Here is a 16,440-nt window from a genome sequence, read left to right as displayed (position 1 = left end):
AATTAATATTTATTATTTACATTTTTATATATATATTATTTTTTATTTTTTTTTGTAGAAAATATCATCATAAAAATATAAAACATTATATTTATAATTATATATATATTTAATAAAATAAAAATATAAAAAATAATTTATATGAAAAATATAAAAAATACAAAAATAAATAAGAAATGACCTGATGGAGAGGCCTCTTAGATCTTCCACATCGCCAAAACGTAGATTGAGTCTGGAGAATAACGAAATATGTCACAATATTATTAAATATCCATCAAGTCAAACGTGTAAATTCAAATTTTTTGTCAAATTTTCCTTCTCAATAAAGCATCTTAAACCAGGCTGAGGTAGTTTTTAGCTGGGCCAGGCTTTGATCATTTATGTATGGAAAAGACATCAGAGCATGTCCAGATAATATTTCACTCCAAAAGCAAAAATGCATTGTGACATTAAGCAGAAGATAATATAATATATTATATTATAATGATATAAAATAATAATAATATAAAGTTTTTTACATTTTATTTTGGGGTGAAATGCAATCCGGACCTATTTTTGTGAGATTCACTGGTGAAAAAACAACATTTATGTTTGCAGCTGAACTCACATGGCTTTGTCTTTGCTGCAGAAGGAGCCTTTGGTGTCCACCGGTGCGTCTGGGCTGAAGGTTCTCTCTGTGAGGTCCACTAAACTGTGATTCCTGAACCTGATGGCTAGTTTGCGGGCTCTGAAGAGGATGCAGGTCTTGCCGTTGTAAGAAACACTCAGAGGAGAGTACAGCAACATTCCCGGAGACTGAAGCAGCTTCCTGCATGGAGGAGCGTGAAGCTGCCATCCGTACGGCTGAAACAAGAGCATAATATCACAGTAACATAAGCAACATACACTATCGTTCAAACGTTTGAGGTCGGTATTATGGTCTAATTATGTGTAGAATTTAATAATATGTACAAACTATTGTGACAACACACATCCAGGTTTGGGGTTTGTAAGACGTTTTAAATGTTTTTGAAAGAAGTCTCTTCTGCTCAACAAGGCTGCATTTTTCTGATTAAAAATACAGAAAAAACTATAAAATTGTTACATATTTGTATAATTTAAAATAACTGTTTTCTATGACAGTATATTGTAAAATGTAATTTATTTCTGTGATCAAAGCTGAACTTTCAGCACCATTACTCCAGTCTTCAGCGTCACATGATCCTTCAGAAATCATTCTAATATGCTGATTTGCTGCTCAAGAAACATTTCTGATTATTATCAATGTTCAAAACAGTTGTGCTGCTTCATGTTTTTGTGGAAACTGTGATAAATTTAGTTTTTCAGCATACTTTGATGAATATGAAGTTCAAAAGAGCAGCATTTATTTGAAATAGAAATCTTTTGTAACATTATAAATATATTTACTGTCACTTTTGATCAATTTAATGCATCCTTGCTAAGTAAAAGTATACATTTCTTTCAACAATAGTGTATGTAAGGCTAGCTGTCATACCTATGGGGTAAGTTGTCACAATATAATATGCTATTAAAGAGCATAAGCTTTTAAGTTAAATCTAAACCTATAATAACCACAAAACAGTTGATTGAACTGCAAAAATGTAAACTGTAACATATCAAACTAACATGTAAACCAGATGTTCTGGCCAATATACAGTGAATTGTAATTCAGTTCAATTCAAAAACAATATGCCGCAATAAAAGTCTGACAGCTCCCCCAAGTGGGCATTTATGAAAATACTCTTGCATGTGACAAGTAGCCTTGTTCTCCCCTATGCTGTGAAATAAACTTAATAACAGTTCACAGAAATCATATTTGGAAAGGGAATTAGAGACTTTTGGGGCACAGTAACGTATCCTAAATCAGAGTGAAATTCCTGATTAAAAATGTAGCATGTCTGTAATCTGTTTTTCCAAAGACCATGCAGTCTGTCAAGGATTAAATTCATCTGCTTTGGACGTTTGGAGGGAAATCTGCACCCCAGCGGCGGCACAAGGTCACATTGGCTCGGCTCGTCTCACCTGCAGCGCTTCAGCCGCAAACACCGAGCCGTCAGCGTCCACCCCATCTGCACAACAACACCGACATCAGGTGACCAGAGACTCGTTTCATTACTAAATCTGCTAAAACACTTTTAGAAATATTTATATTTATATCATATTTATTCAAACAAATATGCAAATAAGCACGTTTATTAAGAACTCTGTGTATGTATATATATATATATATATATATAAATTAATTTAGTACATATAATTTAGTGTGTGTGTATACACACACACACACACACACACACACACACACACACTGCCATTCAAAAGTTTGGGATCAGTAACATTTTTAATGTTTTATTTTAAGAGAAGTCTCTTCTGCTCATCAATGCTGCATTTATTTGATCAAAAATACAGAAAATACAGTAATATTGTGAAATATTATTGCAATTTATTTAGTACATATAATTTAGTGTGTGTGTATACACACACACACACACACACACACACACACACACACACTGCCATTCAAAAGTTTGGGATCAGTAACATTTTTAATGTTTTATTTTAAGAGAAGTCTCTTCTGCTCATCAATGCTGCATTTATTTGATCAAAAATACAGAAAATACAGTAATATTGTGAAATATTATTGCAATTTAAAATAACAGTTTTCTATGTGAATATCTGTTAAAATATAATTTATTTCTGTGATCAAAGCTGAATTTTCAGCATCATTACTCCAGTCTTCAGTGTCACATGATCCTTCAGAAATCATTCTAATGATCTAATTCTAATTCTAACACTTGTGCTGCTTGATTTTTTATTTATTTTTTGGAACCTGTGATACTTTTTTCAGGATTCTTTGATGAATGAAAAGTTAAACAGAACAGCATTTATTCAAAATAGAAATCTTTTCTAACAGTAGTCTTTACCACTTCACTTTTTTATTGATTTAAAACATGCTTTCTGAATAAAAGTATTAATTTCTTTCAAATGTACTGACCCCAAACTTTTAGACGGTAGTATACATTGTTACAAAAAAAAAAAATGCAATTTGGTCTTTATAACAGTATGGCAGATACTTAAATAAAATGATATAAATATCAGTTGACACTCTATATCTCCAATAATATGTCTTAGTAAGATGAGATTTAAATGCCTAGTTTGATGATCAAAACATAATGCAATGCAAAACAATGATGATTGAGAGATGAATAAACAAACGCTCCTCAAAAGATCCTGAGGATCAGATTTGAGACTTTAAAACATGATTGATGGAGAATCAAGTAAAGCTGAGCTGCTTCAGTCCAGTAAGTGTTCATCTGGAGATATTACTGCAGTTATTCTGACGTTTACTTGAGAAAAATCAGTCAAGATTTGACCGCAGAAACACACGTGAAGCTCCAGCTGAAGCTGGACGTTTGTACAATTAGACAAAAAGAGCTTTTACTGGATAAAAAGTCTAAACTATCAATCAGACGACAGAAGGCGTGGAATAGATTTTGTATAACAGGTTTAACGGCAAAGTTTTGATCATTTAAAGGCCTTAGAAATGTGTGTATCAAATATGATAGCCTATATATGGATGTACAGGGTTGCAAAAACCATTGAAGATATCATCAAAATAACTTACTTTGTTGAATTCTGATGTCTTGGGATGATGCATCATCTGAGCTGTAAGTAGGAGAATTTAATGAGTGCATTATTAATCAGATAAATACCTTCATAAACAACTGAAATCATTTTTATAGTTGGATACAATCATTCAGTCTCAGCTGCAGATCGGATCTTCACGTGTTATGAATATGAATGAGATACAGGAGGCTTTGATGCTGTGAGTCACTGCTGGAACATCACCATCCGTGAAGTGAGACCAACTCGCTTTCAAGTCACTTTGCTTTTGTTCCCGCAGGATATTTCTCAGTTTTGCTTCCTTTAAATATTAGCTTTGCTTCAGACGTTTCTCCTGAAAAGCCGCAGGAGAAATAAATATACACACAAATGAGTCCGTTAACATGTAGCAAGAGATATAAAATCGATATGGAGAGCAGCTCGGATTATTTGATGAGAATAAGATAAGAAATCGTATTGAGATATCTTGAAAAAGGTTTGAGATGTTGTTAAAGGAATATTTCACCCAAAAATAAAAAATCTGCTAATAATGTGCTCACCCTCAGGCCATCTAAGATGTAGATGAGTTTGTTTCTTCATCAGGTTTGGAGAAATGTAGCATTGCATCAGTGTCTCAGCAATGGATCCTCTGCAGTGAATGGGTGCCGTCAGAATGAGAGTCCAAACAGCTGATAAAAACATCACAATAATCCACAAGTAATCCACACCACCCCAGTCCATCAGTTAACGTCTTGTGAAGTGAAAACTGCATGGTCAAACCATTGCTTTCTGCTAAAATATGAGTCCATAATCCATAATCCATCCGCTTCCTCCAGTGAAAAAGTCCATCTCCTGTTGTCTCTCACATCAAAATCCATTTGTTTAGAGCTGTTTTGGACTGTTTTTGCTTGTAATCGGTGCTTGATCCGTGCAGATTTATCTCCTGATTCAGAGAACGTGGCGTTTTCACTGGAGGAAGCGTTATTATGGATTATGGACTCGTATTTTTACCAGAAGCAATGGTTTGAAGTTAAAATGTCTTAATGATGGATTTGTTTCTTACAAACATGCAGCTTTTGTCTTCACAAGACATTAACTGATGGACTGGAGTGGTGTGGATTACTTGTGGATTATTGTGATGTTTTTATCAGCTGTTTGGACTCTCATTCTGACGGCACCCATTCACTGCAGAGCATCCATTGCTGAGCAAGTGATGCTACATTTCTCCAAATCTGATGAAGAAACAAACTCATCTACAACTCTGATGGCCTGAGGGTGAATACATTATCAGCAAATTTTCATTTTTTGCATGAACTGTTCCTTTAAGATCTGTTCAGAAACACAGGTGAGATTCCAATGCAGGGTCTTTTTTCTCAGGAGAAACATCTGAGAAGCAGGAGACATCTCAATTTGCATTTCTTTTAACCTGTTGCTGTCTAGGAGAAACGATTGAGATCTGATGTGTGATTTTTCTGCTGCACGTTCTTGTGATTTCTTCAGCAGTAAGAGGGATTACTGAAAGATTAACAGTTTAACTGTTTAATCACTGAGTAATGCTGCTGAAATGGGCTTAACCTCGTTCTCAGACCTGATTATGGGTCAGTCTGACCGGCGCTGGCACATAATGTCGGTCAGGGATCAAAGTAAGACGTGAAGATGTCTTTGGTTAGCGAGGATGAAAGATGAAGCAGAAGACTCATATATAAAAATATAACACAAATAAATGAATGTTTTCTTTAGTGTGAGCCACAGCTCAGTTTGAATTGATTAACTGTGCATATAAACAATCTATGGTGTGTGTGAAGAATTAATAGTGTTTTCAGAGTCAAGCATCAGTCACTAGTGCTAGTGCTTCAGCGTTAACTCGACCTGCTGCTTTAACACCTTAGCAACTGCATAGCAACCACTCACATTTTCTTCAGAAAATGCAGAAAAGTAGTTATTTTTAAATTCATAGCAGGGTTGTTATTGTGAACAAACACTAAAACTACTAAAATCATTTTATTAAAATTAAGGTGAAATAAAATAAAATATAAATATAAAATGAAAAAAACGTACAAAATAAAGCTAAACTAATAGACATGAAAAAAACTCGTAAAATTGATCAACTTTAGTTCATTCAAAATTTGAATAAAAACTATAATAGTAAATAAATAAAACTAAAATTACACTGATTAATAGTCTTTTATATATACAATATACTATACTGTTATATCAGTGTTATTTTAGTATCTATGAAATACTATTAGTTTTTATTAATATTTTGAATAATTTTTATACATATTTTCCTTTTCAGTTTTATTTGAGTAATTTTGTTGTGTGTTTTTGTAATTCTTAGTAGTTACAGTTTTTTTGTCTATATAGTTTTTATTAATTTTATTTCAGTTTTAGCTATTTTAGTTAAACTAAATTAAAATGAAAAATGTTGCTTTGGCAACTAAATGAGATAAATAAAATTCAGGCAATTAAAATGTTGGCAATTAGCTGAAATAAACAGTATTTATATGTTTTAATTTATATCAGTTAATGTTTACTTTTTTTCAAGTAACAAAAATGGTTTTAGTTTTAGTAAGTCATTTTTGTTTTTGTCTGTATATATCATATAATGTTTAAATATAAAAAATTGCAATATTAAACTGCAAATATTGTGTATTTAATTTCTTGCAATGTAAAATGCATTTTTAGCAACGCATTTTTTAATTGTTTTTGCTATAGTTAACTAAATCTAAAACTGAAACTAAAACCATAAAACATTTTTGTTACTTGAAATAAAATAAACTTTAACTGAAATAAATTAAAATACTTTTTACTTCAGCCAGTTGCCAACATTTTACATTTTAATTTGGTTTAACATGATACTAATACTAAACTAAACCTAAAAATACTATAATAGTATCTCAGTGATTCTAAAATAACACTAAAAATTATTCTAAAATATTTTTTGCAGGCAAACATGTCAAAGTTAGCATGCCACAAATACCGTCAACACACTTGCATTTAAGAAAGATTTCTTTTATACAACTTTAACCACTGCTTTTCAATACTAAAAGCATGTATTTGTTGTTGCTGTGCATCTTCAAGCCAATCTAAATATCATTTATCACCTCAGCGCAGCAGATAGAGTGACCCTGTGAGTGCGGATCTGCCCTTGTCCATGCAGGAGGTGTTGTTTGTTTACCTGCCCTGTAACAACAGCAGACCTGTGACGTTTCTTCTGATTTTCTCATAAACGGCATCAATAATTCGCTCTCTCGGACGGCTGCGTCAAACGAACAGAAGCCCACGAGGGAGATGCCGGAGGGTTTGTGTTCTGTTATTGTTGCATAACTATATTTAGCGAAACAGAGAGTCTGCATCAAGCGAACTTGACCTGCATGGCACCATCCAAAACAACAACCTGAGCGAATACAGTCTAGCCAGATAGAGAAGGAAAGCTTAAAAGAAACAGAGGCAGTGGCTAATCCGTTCAGCGCTGTACCTGAACATGTGGGCCAGTGTGAAGGGCCACAGTCGGCACATTTATATAATCAATGAAATCTGCTGACCGCTTCGAAACGCATGCAGCGTATTTCAGATTAGAGTGTCTTTTAAGTTCTGCCGGCATCTATGCTTCACCAAATCAAATCTGTTAATACACAGCTAAAGCCTGGACTGGCCTGCATGTAGTAAAACTCCATCTGTGCAAGTGGAGAAACGCTACACGCTTTCAGCTCCTACGAAGCAATATGCTGCCAATTAGAGCTGCGTTTTATACAAACTGTAATATGAAGTAGACTGCAGAGAAACTCGACGTATGTGCCCATAATAAAACGCCTACTGCTTGGAAAACAATACCAAGAGTTGCATTCACTGTAAAGAATTTTAAAAAATAAAATTATTCGAGTATGTTTTACAAGAAAATGCTATTTTAGTTTTTCATGTTATTTGCTGTTTATTTGTAATTAATTGTGAAATGTATTTACTAGCAATTTACACCATTATTTTTATTTTAGGGGAACACATTTGCTTTTTATTTTGCTGATTTATTTACGTGTTTATTTTCTTATTCTTTCAGTTTTTGTACAGTGCATAAGTGTGTCGAGAACTTAATTAGATACTCTGGTTTTCTAGAAAATAAAATAAAAGAAAATGGCAAAAATTGCATTTTTTGCTGGTTTTTTTTTTTCTGTGTTTATTTACTTATATTTCTTTCAGCATTTTTACAATATGTTAGTGTGCCAAATGAAATATATTTGAGGTTTTCTGGATAAAATAAAATAAAATAAAATTATTTTTTTGCTGGTTTGATTTCTGTGTTTATTTACTAGCCTATGTGTTTATTTACTTATATATCTTTCAGCATTTTTACAATACTTAAGTGTGTCAAATTAAATATTGAGGTTTTCTGGAAAAATATAAAATAAAAAAATAAAATAAAATATTAATGCCTTAGGCACCATCTGGAGGATAAAGATAAAATGCCAATCTGCCATCTTGTTGAAACACCTGGATTTAAAATTGCATGCTCAAAAAAGTTTTTTTTTTAAATGATTAATTGTACATTTAAATAATATATAATTAAACAAAATTCAACATTTCTGTTTTTGCACCCTCAACTAGTTTTACTGTGTTTATTGTGAGTATAATGTGTATGTTGTGCATGTTTTAGTGTAATTTTATGGTATTGTCTATTGTAAATTCTGATGATCTGCAGCTGTCTTAATAAAATGCTAATAAAATCTGCCTGTCTATCTATAAACAAGACAAAATCAACAAACTCATTCACACAAAAAGTTATTCATTCATTAGTGCATCAAAAGATCAATTATTAATAATAAACAGGCCTCAGGCTCATTTATATAATAAATAAATGATTCATAATGCGATCCTGCAGCTTGAATCTACAAATGATAGGTCTATGTGACGCTCAGCCCAACAATAAATGGTACATGAATCAGAATTAAATTAAAAAAATTAATATTTCATTCATATTATCATCTCAGCATGAAGCTCAAACAGATGCTCCTGACATTCCTTCAGTGATGCTGATCATTCCTGCATCCTGACCTGCTCTCATCTTATCCAACACACATCTCTGCCTCCAGTTTTAGTAGCAAATATGGATTTGCCTGTGAACTGATGCTGATGGATTTTCTCTTGTGTTTCACTGCAAGAGCCCTGAAGGGTGGACAAAGGAGGCGAGCACTAGTTTGTCTCTGTCACACCAGTTCATCAGCGTTTAATAAATGCATAGATGCACAGTCAGTATATATAGTCTTTGTTTCTCCCGGTTTCACCATTCAATAAACGGGACGCCTAAAAGACCACGTCTCTGGCTTCTTTCAAAATAATCGACTCACCTTCCTTCCACAAAGGCAGACAGCTGCTCATAAGACGAGGATATCTGCAGGAAAACAAAAGAAAATAACGCAAGAGACATTGGGCGCCACGTTGATGCCATGTATACATCCAGATGAGTCTGCCAGAGATGATGCTGAAGCTGCTGCTTCATAATCTGCCCGGATAACGGGGCGTAACCTCAGCGATGATTGACAGGCGCGGCGGCCAATCAGCGTCCAGCCGGCGACGCGGCCACGCCCCTTCACAGAGCGTGTGCTGCTGACACAGTGATGCACAAACCAGCAGAGCCATACAGTCTATGTGAACGACTGATCCATGAGACTAAACTAATTAGGCGCATAATTAACGAACATGAGACAATGCTATTGATTGATAACTGTGGCAGAAGGTCGAAATTGTTCCAAAATTATTTTGCTTATTATGTGTGAAGTACATTGCACTGCTTCTGTAGTGCACATTAACCCTCAGCTGCTGTTCGGTCATTTTAGAGCGAAAAAAATGTTTTGGATTTTTAAAAAGCGCTACTTCATCGGAATGGTACGAAACTCAATGATTTTTATGGCAGTCGCTATGTGACCACAAAAAATGAATGAATAAATAAAAAAATAAAATATAAATCATCATGGACTTGATTCGAAAAAGCTAAATAGTGTAAAAAAAAAAAAAAGTCACACTTGTGTTGTTCACGGTCAAAAAGCCATTGGAAATGAATGGGAAATACACAAAAATACACAAAAATAATTGTGTGTGCAATCTACAAATCATTCACAGTGCAGGAAAAAAGTGCACAGCAATGAAGGGGTGACACTTTAAAATATCAAGAGTGCAAAATAGACACATATATGAACTAGTGTGACTGTAACACAAAGCATGTTTTTGCAAATGTGTGAAATAAAATCAATAATTCAGCCACAATGCAGTAAAAACAGAAACCAAGGAAGGGGTGACACTCTAAAACATCAAAAGTACAAAACAGACACACACACACTCACTTACACACACACACACACACACACACACACACACACACAAAACACACTATTATACACACACATATATGAACTGATGTGGCTGTAACAATATGGCAAAATTGAGCCAGAAGTCTCAAATAAGAGGTTGAAATCAGATTGATTAACCTCTGATAAAGCATTTCTGTTCATGTTTGTTACATTTTTGTTGAACTTTGATGTTAACAAAATATCTTTCTTTGTGTTCAGGTTTGACTGAAAAATTAATGCAAAAACTGACATTTCAAACCAAAAAATCTAAACCTTCAAAAAGTTGTCTTAAAGGGGTCATATGATGCGATTTCAATTGTTCCGTTCTCTTTGGACTTTTCAGACCGATGAGTTTTGTAAAAATCGACACGTTTCAGAAAGGCGGGGCATAGAGGAGAAACAATAATGTACAGTATGTGGAAAATAATGTGTTTTTTTAACCTTAAACCACATAAACACATTTCATTACACCAAATACACAAAATAATGTTCTTTTTAGTAATAATAATAATAATATTTCTAGTGTCTAAATATATATCCAAATCCACAACTTCATAAAAATAAGTATTTATGTCTAAATACAACTATAAGCCTTTTTATATAGCGCTATATAGCAATCTAGTGGCTAAACCATGGAACTGCAGATGTTTTTTTTCTTTTTTTTACTCCCACCAGACGGCACTAACCTGCATTGTCTCTATTTTAACATGAAATACTGCCATAATTGAAAAGTAGAATAAAAATATTAGAAAAAATTTATTATTTTCAATGGGAAAATGTATTATAATTATTGCATAAATATTAATTAGTACCATAAAATTCTCTCAAAATACAAAAGAAAAAATATTATTGGACAAAAAAAAAATTACATTGATTTTACTGAAAAAAAAAGTTAAATTTCAGGTGTTCAGTTGCCACTTTTGACCACGAAGTGTGACTCCCAAATGAACAATACCAGAGGGTTAATGGGCACAATAGAAATACATGATAAAAATTGTTTATAGGCCTACACTAGCTAGAGGCTATATTTCAGTAGGTATTAAACCCAAACGGTATTTATTTATTTATTTCCCATTCATATATATAGTTGTTACAAATAATAATAGCCTATATTTCAGTATTAAACCAAAAGGGAAAATGTACTTGTTTATTTATTTATTTTAAATATATGTATTTCTCATTTCAATTATACAAAAAGTCCAGTTCCACTTATAAAGTAAACAGAAAAAAAAAGACAACAGTATAAACAAAACAAAACACTTTGGACACTTACATTAAGTTTATTGAGGTCATTGCATTCATTCTCAAAATATTATGGCGTACCATATTGCTGCATTAATATATTGTAATCATAAATTAATATGCATTTTTTCCGATCACAAGTAAGTAGAGATTTTTAATACAATATTTTGACGGTAAAATACATCAGATTAAATAAATCAAAGTGGTAGTTCTGTCATACAAATAGAGAAATGAACAATAAAATGGCTGAAATTCTAATCCTTTCTTAATCTCTAGTATTCAATCAAATGAGTGTAACTGATTTATGCACAGGCGCTCGCTTTCGCTGCCCGCGGGGTCCTTCCAGCAGTCATTTGCACATAGCGTCACGTGATCTCTCTTTCCTGTCCGGATTCGGAGCACGCGATCATGGGTACGTGTGAGGCGGCAATAAAACCGCTTAAAACGCTCGAATACTTGGTTTTACCACACAAGTGTCTTGGTTTACATGTTGTTAAAAGTTTAATGCATACGTTTCGACAAAGTGGAGCTTGCTATGAAGCGGTTTTTGTCGCTATTTTGTGTTCTATAACTGAGGCATCGTGTAACGTTAGCGGCCCTGAGCTGCGCAAACATGAAACACTGACAGGATCTTTATTTAGACTCCTACTCACAATATTACACTATTTTTCATTTGTTACGCAGATTTTATATCGTTAATCCGATTTGCATGTTGTATATCATAATTTAACTGCTTTAAAATTGTGGCAGCATGTTAGGCTAATGCTAGTTTGAATCTAGTCAGACCCTCTATAGAATTGTATGGTTTTTGATTTTAAACTGCTAATCAGAACCAGCAAGGCCTGTGATTATGGTTTGTATTTTGATGGTGGCTGTCAGGAGATGCTCAAGTGACGAACAGCATCTTCTGTAGCTTTACACAGCTTTATAGTTTACACCTCATAGTCGATTCTATTCCATTTTAGAGTAGGTATGTGACGGTATCAAGGTTTCATGTTGCGATATTTGCTGAAGCTTTAGCATACGGTATTATCGCGATATCGGGGAAGGGGGGGGGAGTTCTCATAACAGGTTTAATAACTTTTTTAATATAATAAAAAGAACTGGACATTTAAATACAATAAAGGAATACACAAAAATGTCTAAAGTAAACAAATGTTTCTAACAGATTAAAGTGCAAAAGAATTATAAAGAACAATAGGTAAGTTTACAGTAAGGTCTCGTTAGTTAACCTTAGTTAATGTGTTAAAATTAACGAGCAATAGCTACGTTTTGTTACAGAAGTTACTATTCTTACAGCTGTTAATTCATATTAGCTTGGGTCCATTAAATAGTACAGTTAAACCTTTTTGATTTTAACTCCTCGCCAGCATTTTTGAAAAAAAGTTGCCAGCGATTTTGATTTTCACTAAAATTTGATGACCTCCAGTATATTTTGCTGTATGAATATTTAAATATGCAATACGCCAAAATAAAGATCTGTTTTATTCTAGCTTAAAGCATTCTTCTTTTTTTTTTAAACCAGTTTTTACCATACTTTCAAAACAAAAATTAAAATAGGAAAAATATGCAATATGAAAATAATTGAAGACAAAATGTGTTTTACTGAGAAAAAACAAGATTTGGTTTTTAAAAAGCCTTTTTCCAAAAGGTACATCTGGAAAAATGGGGGTCGTCTTATAATCAGGGTCGTCTTATATTTGGGCCAATACGGTATTTTCTTATAATTGCAAACTATTAGATGTTTCAAACTGGTCCAAATGTGTAGGATGCTGGGTATTTGTAAAAAAAAAAAAAAAAGCTTTTCTTATTCCTTTCTCTTTTTCCTCCTTCAGGCAAGTGTCGTGGACTGCGTACTGCTAGAAAACTGCGTAACCACCGCCGCGAGCAGAAATGGCATGATAAACAGTACAAGAAGGCCCATTTGGGCACTGCTCTGAAGGCCAACCCCTTCGGTGGAGCGTCTCACGCCAAAGGCATTGTGCTTGAGAAAGTGTAAGAGGCCGTGTTTGTCGAGACTGATGAATATATGGATTAACTAAGGAATGAATGACTGACTTTGTTTGTCATGTTGACAGTGGTGTTGAAGCCAAGCAGCCCAACTCTGCCATCAGGAAGTGCGTCAGGGTCCAGCTGATCAAGAACGGCAAGAAGATCACAGCTTTCGTCCCCAACGACGGCTGCTTGAACTTCATTGAGGTGAATTGGATTTATGCGTGTGAAATTTTACACCTCATTCGTGCATTTGAGTTTAAGAGGATATCGATCTACAGAGTTCTCAGCGTGTCGTTTCTCTCTCTGTTACAGGAAAACGATGAGGTTCTGGTGGCAGGATTCGGTCGTAAGGGACACGCCGTGGGTGATATTCCCGGTGTTCGTTTCAAGGTGGTGAAGGTGGCCAACGTTTCTCTTCTGGCTCTGTACAAAGGCAAGAAGGAGAGACCCAGGTCATAAACAGTTCTTGTTGAAATCACAATAAAAGGAATTTTTTCAGTTCCATAAACTGTCTCTGTTTCTTGAATGCTTTAAACATGAATTGTTATAGTGTGCATGTATGGATGATGCACAGGGCTGAATTGGTAAATGGGGCATACTGGGCATTTTCCCGGTGGGCCGATGCATTTAAGGGGCCGACAGAATGTATTATTTTTTTTTTGAAAAAACATTAAAAATCTTACTGTTCAAAAACTTTTGACTGGACTATAGTGTGTATATATATATATATCGAAGTGGTGATGGGCCGCCTGGACCAAAAAATGCCAGGGCCGATTTTTTGTCCCAGTCCAGCCCTGATGATGCATAAACCGTTTTAAAAGTTGGAGGGAACTGATGTGGAAGAGACACAGGAGAAATTGAAGTTAACACTAGGGGCCGTATGCATAACGTGTGTCTTAAGTGTGTTTAAATTCTAAGAATTATGTCATTTTCTCTTATTTCTACACTTAAGAATAGGACTAGGTCTCAGCTCCTGAATTATTTAAGAGTGCTGGAGAGGTCTCTTAACCTAGGAGTATAGCTTGATAACCGATATGTTAAAACAACACACTCCAACATGGAAAAAGTGTTTTAGACATGCATAATAGTGACATTTGGATAAACATGATTCAAAGTTGAACAAACAAGTGAAATCCATTAATATATTCATTTATTGAATTGAAATTAATTTATTTAAAGTCATTATTGTGAATCATGAGTCGGGTTACGTGTGTAATCACAGGGTGACAACAACTTGTCATTAAAAATGTAAAAAATCTAAATGTCAAAAATGTTGAAATCAATGATGAAGATAATTAAAAATTTTGAAAATTAAGATTTTCATTATTATTACTTGGACCAATCAGATTCAAGCAGAGATCTGTGATAAAGACATTTCAAATATTATAGAGAAGCATCTGCAAAGAGCTTGACCAAGTACTTTGTATAAAACACTTATTTAGAAATTCATAATTTCATGTGTGGTGCTTTGAGAGATTTCTTCTGCTGTTTAATGCTTAAGAGATATTTAACCACAGCTCGTAACTAATCTTTTATTTAGGCTAAGCTTGTCTGTAAACTTAAAAAAAATAATAAAGTAAAGCCATTTGCAATTTCAATTCAGCAAATACAAAACAAAGAAAAACTATAGGTGCTTAGAATAATTCTACTAATTATAAAGTTCTAGTTCTTAAAACATTATGTTGCTTGAAATAGGTATGATTTTGATGATGTGAAAATGCATTTATATATTGCTATTTTTTTGCACATGACGCATACAGTACACATACTTTTAGACTTTGTGTAGTTTTCAATTATGTCCATTGTTTAGAGGACAACTTTAAGCAAGAATGTAAATAAATACAGGGAATTAAAATAGCTCTTCTCATTTCATTCTCAAATAATTATTCAACATAAAGTAACCTGTTACTAAAATGCAATTTTATGTGCTGTAATAAGTCATGAACAAATGAATGATGCCATGATGAAATTACATCGTACCCTTGCAGACTCACTATTGGTTGATTCAGTGGTTCATGGCGGCCATATATATGCAAGTAAAATAATGACAAATGTCTTTGAAACAAAAAAGCACGTTGAATTGCGCTAACTGAAAAAATAATGCATTGCATTAACAGTGCTTGCATTTTACTGCCTTGCATTTTCAGGGCTTGCATTTTTAGGCGATGAAATCCAACAGTTGTATATTTAAGCTGTGAATATTTCAATTCAAAACATTTCACACACATTTTCATGATTAAAAATTAAATTATTCATATTCACCATCTAGAGTTCACTTCCAAAATATTCAATTTGTTTAAAAATACGATGTATATAGCCATAAACCATCATTGTAGTTCTTACTCCACAACACTTAGGTGTGATCTCAGTCAGCACTTAAGAATCTGTCTTAGACTTTGCTGAAAGTTGCTTTTAATTTCTTTATAAAAACTTCCACTCAAGTACTTTTTACTAAGAATTTTTTGACTCGCGTCAAAACTTAAGACTGTACTTAAGAGCATTTCTGAGAAGTTTTCTGCATATGGCCCCCGATGTTTTAGATCTGAATTAGCTTGTGAAGCGAAAAGCTGTGTGTTTGTAAGAAACAAATCCATCATGAATACATTTTTAACATCAAACCGTCACTTCCGGCTAAAATGCAAGTCCTCTATGCATAAAAACGCTTCCTCCAGTGAAAAAGTTTACAATTTAAAACGGTCCAAAACAGCTCTAAGCAAATATGTGTGTGGATTTTGATGTGAGAGACAACAGAGATGGACTTTTTCACTGGAGGAAGCGTTATTATGAATTATGGACTATTGCCAGAAGCAACGGTTTGACGTTAAAATCGGTGTGATGTTTTCATCAGCTGTTTGAAACAAACTGGCCTGAGAATGAGTACATATTTGTGGTTTCCAGGGTGTTGCTAAGCGGTTGACTTGTAGTGGAACCACTGATTTATAATAGAGATCATTATATAATATAGATCATTAGATCATTATATATATATCAATGAATTAAGTTCCATTAAGCACCTTGTACGTGTTTTGCTCTGCTGTGAGTCGGATCTGTCTGGTGTCGACAGTACAGATGAGGTTACATTACACTCTAAAAAATGCTGGGTTAAATACAACCCAGCGCTGGGTAAAATATAGACAAACCCAGCTATTGGGTTGTTTTGACCCAGTGGTTGGGTTACTACCCAGAAGGTTGGGTTAAACATTTCACTCAACCGCTGGGTCAAACCAACCCAATTGCTGGGTTTGTCCATATTTCAACCCAG

At 33.9% G+C, this 16,440-nt stretch overlaps 2 protein-coding genes across 2 annotated transcripts in view; one reads left to right on the top strand and one right to left on the bottom strand.

Moving 5' to 3' along the window:
- LOC107657959 (V-type proton ATPase subunit S1-like protein) overlaps positions 1-9,071 on the bottom strand; it is an 11,463-nt gene extending 2,392 nt beyond the window's left edge. The window contains exons 1-5 of the mRNA XM_016446303.1: positions 8,943-9,071; positions 3,626-3,666; positions 2,023-2,069; positions 608-843; positions 182-232 (exon numbers count right to left, since the gene is read on the bottom strand). Coding sequence (XP_016301789.1) covers positions 182-232; positions 608-843; positions 2,023-2,069; positions 3,626-3,666; positions 8,943-9,043 — 476 coding nt within the window. The 5' untranslated portion in view covers positions 9,044-9,071. The remainder of the gene's footprint in view (positions 1-181; positions 233-607; positions 844-2,022; positions 2,070-3,625; positions 3,667-8,942) is intronic.
- A 2,432-nt stretch (positions 9,072-11,503) lies between these two features.
- On the top strand, positions 11,504-13,686 carry LOC107657958 (40S ribosomal protein S23). The gene is made up of 4 exons (XM_016446302.1): positions 11,504-11,595; positions 13,019-13,178; positions 13,262-13,382; positions 13,491-13,686. The coding sequence occupies exons 1-4, from the start codon at positions 11,592-11,594 to the stop codon at positions 13,635-13,637; spliced, it is 432 nt and encodes a 143-aa protein (XP_016301788.1). The 5' UTR covers positions 11,504-11,591; the 3' UTR covers positions 13,638-13,686.
- Positions 13,687-16,440: the final 2,754 nt, after the last annotated feature.

The sequence above is a fragment of the Sinocyclocheilus anshuiensis genome, unplaced genomic scaffold (genome assembly GCF_001515605.1).
Source record: "Sinocyclocheilus anshuiensis isolate Anshui unplaced genomic scaffold, SAMN03320099.WGS_v1.1 scaffold147, whole genome shotgun sequence".
NCBI lineage: Eukaryota > Metazoa > Chordata > Actinopteri > Cypriniformes > Cyprinidae > Sinocyclocheilus > Sinocyclocheilus anshuiensis.
The sequence above is the reverse complement of the archived record's forward strand: the minus strand, read 5'-3'. Positions and strand labels throughout refer to the sequence as shown.

Coding starts and splice junctions, on each gene's coding strand:
- LOC107657958 (XM_016446302.1), top strand. Junction 13,179..13,261: donor GGCATTGTGCTTGAGAAAGT/GTAAGAGGCCGT, acceptor TCATGTTGACAG/TGGTGTTGAAGCCAAGCAGC. Junction 13,383..13,490: donor GCTGCTTGAACTTCATTGAG/GTGAATTGGATT, acceptor TCTCTGTTACAG/GAAAACGATGAGGTTCTGGT.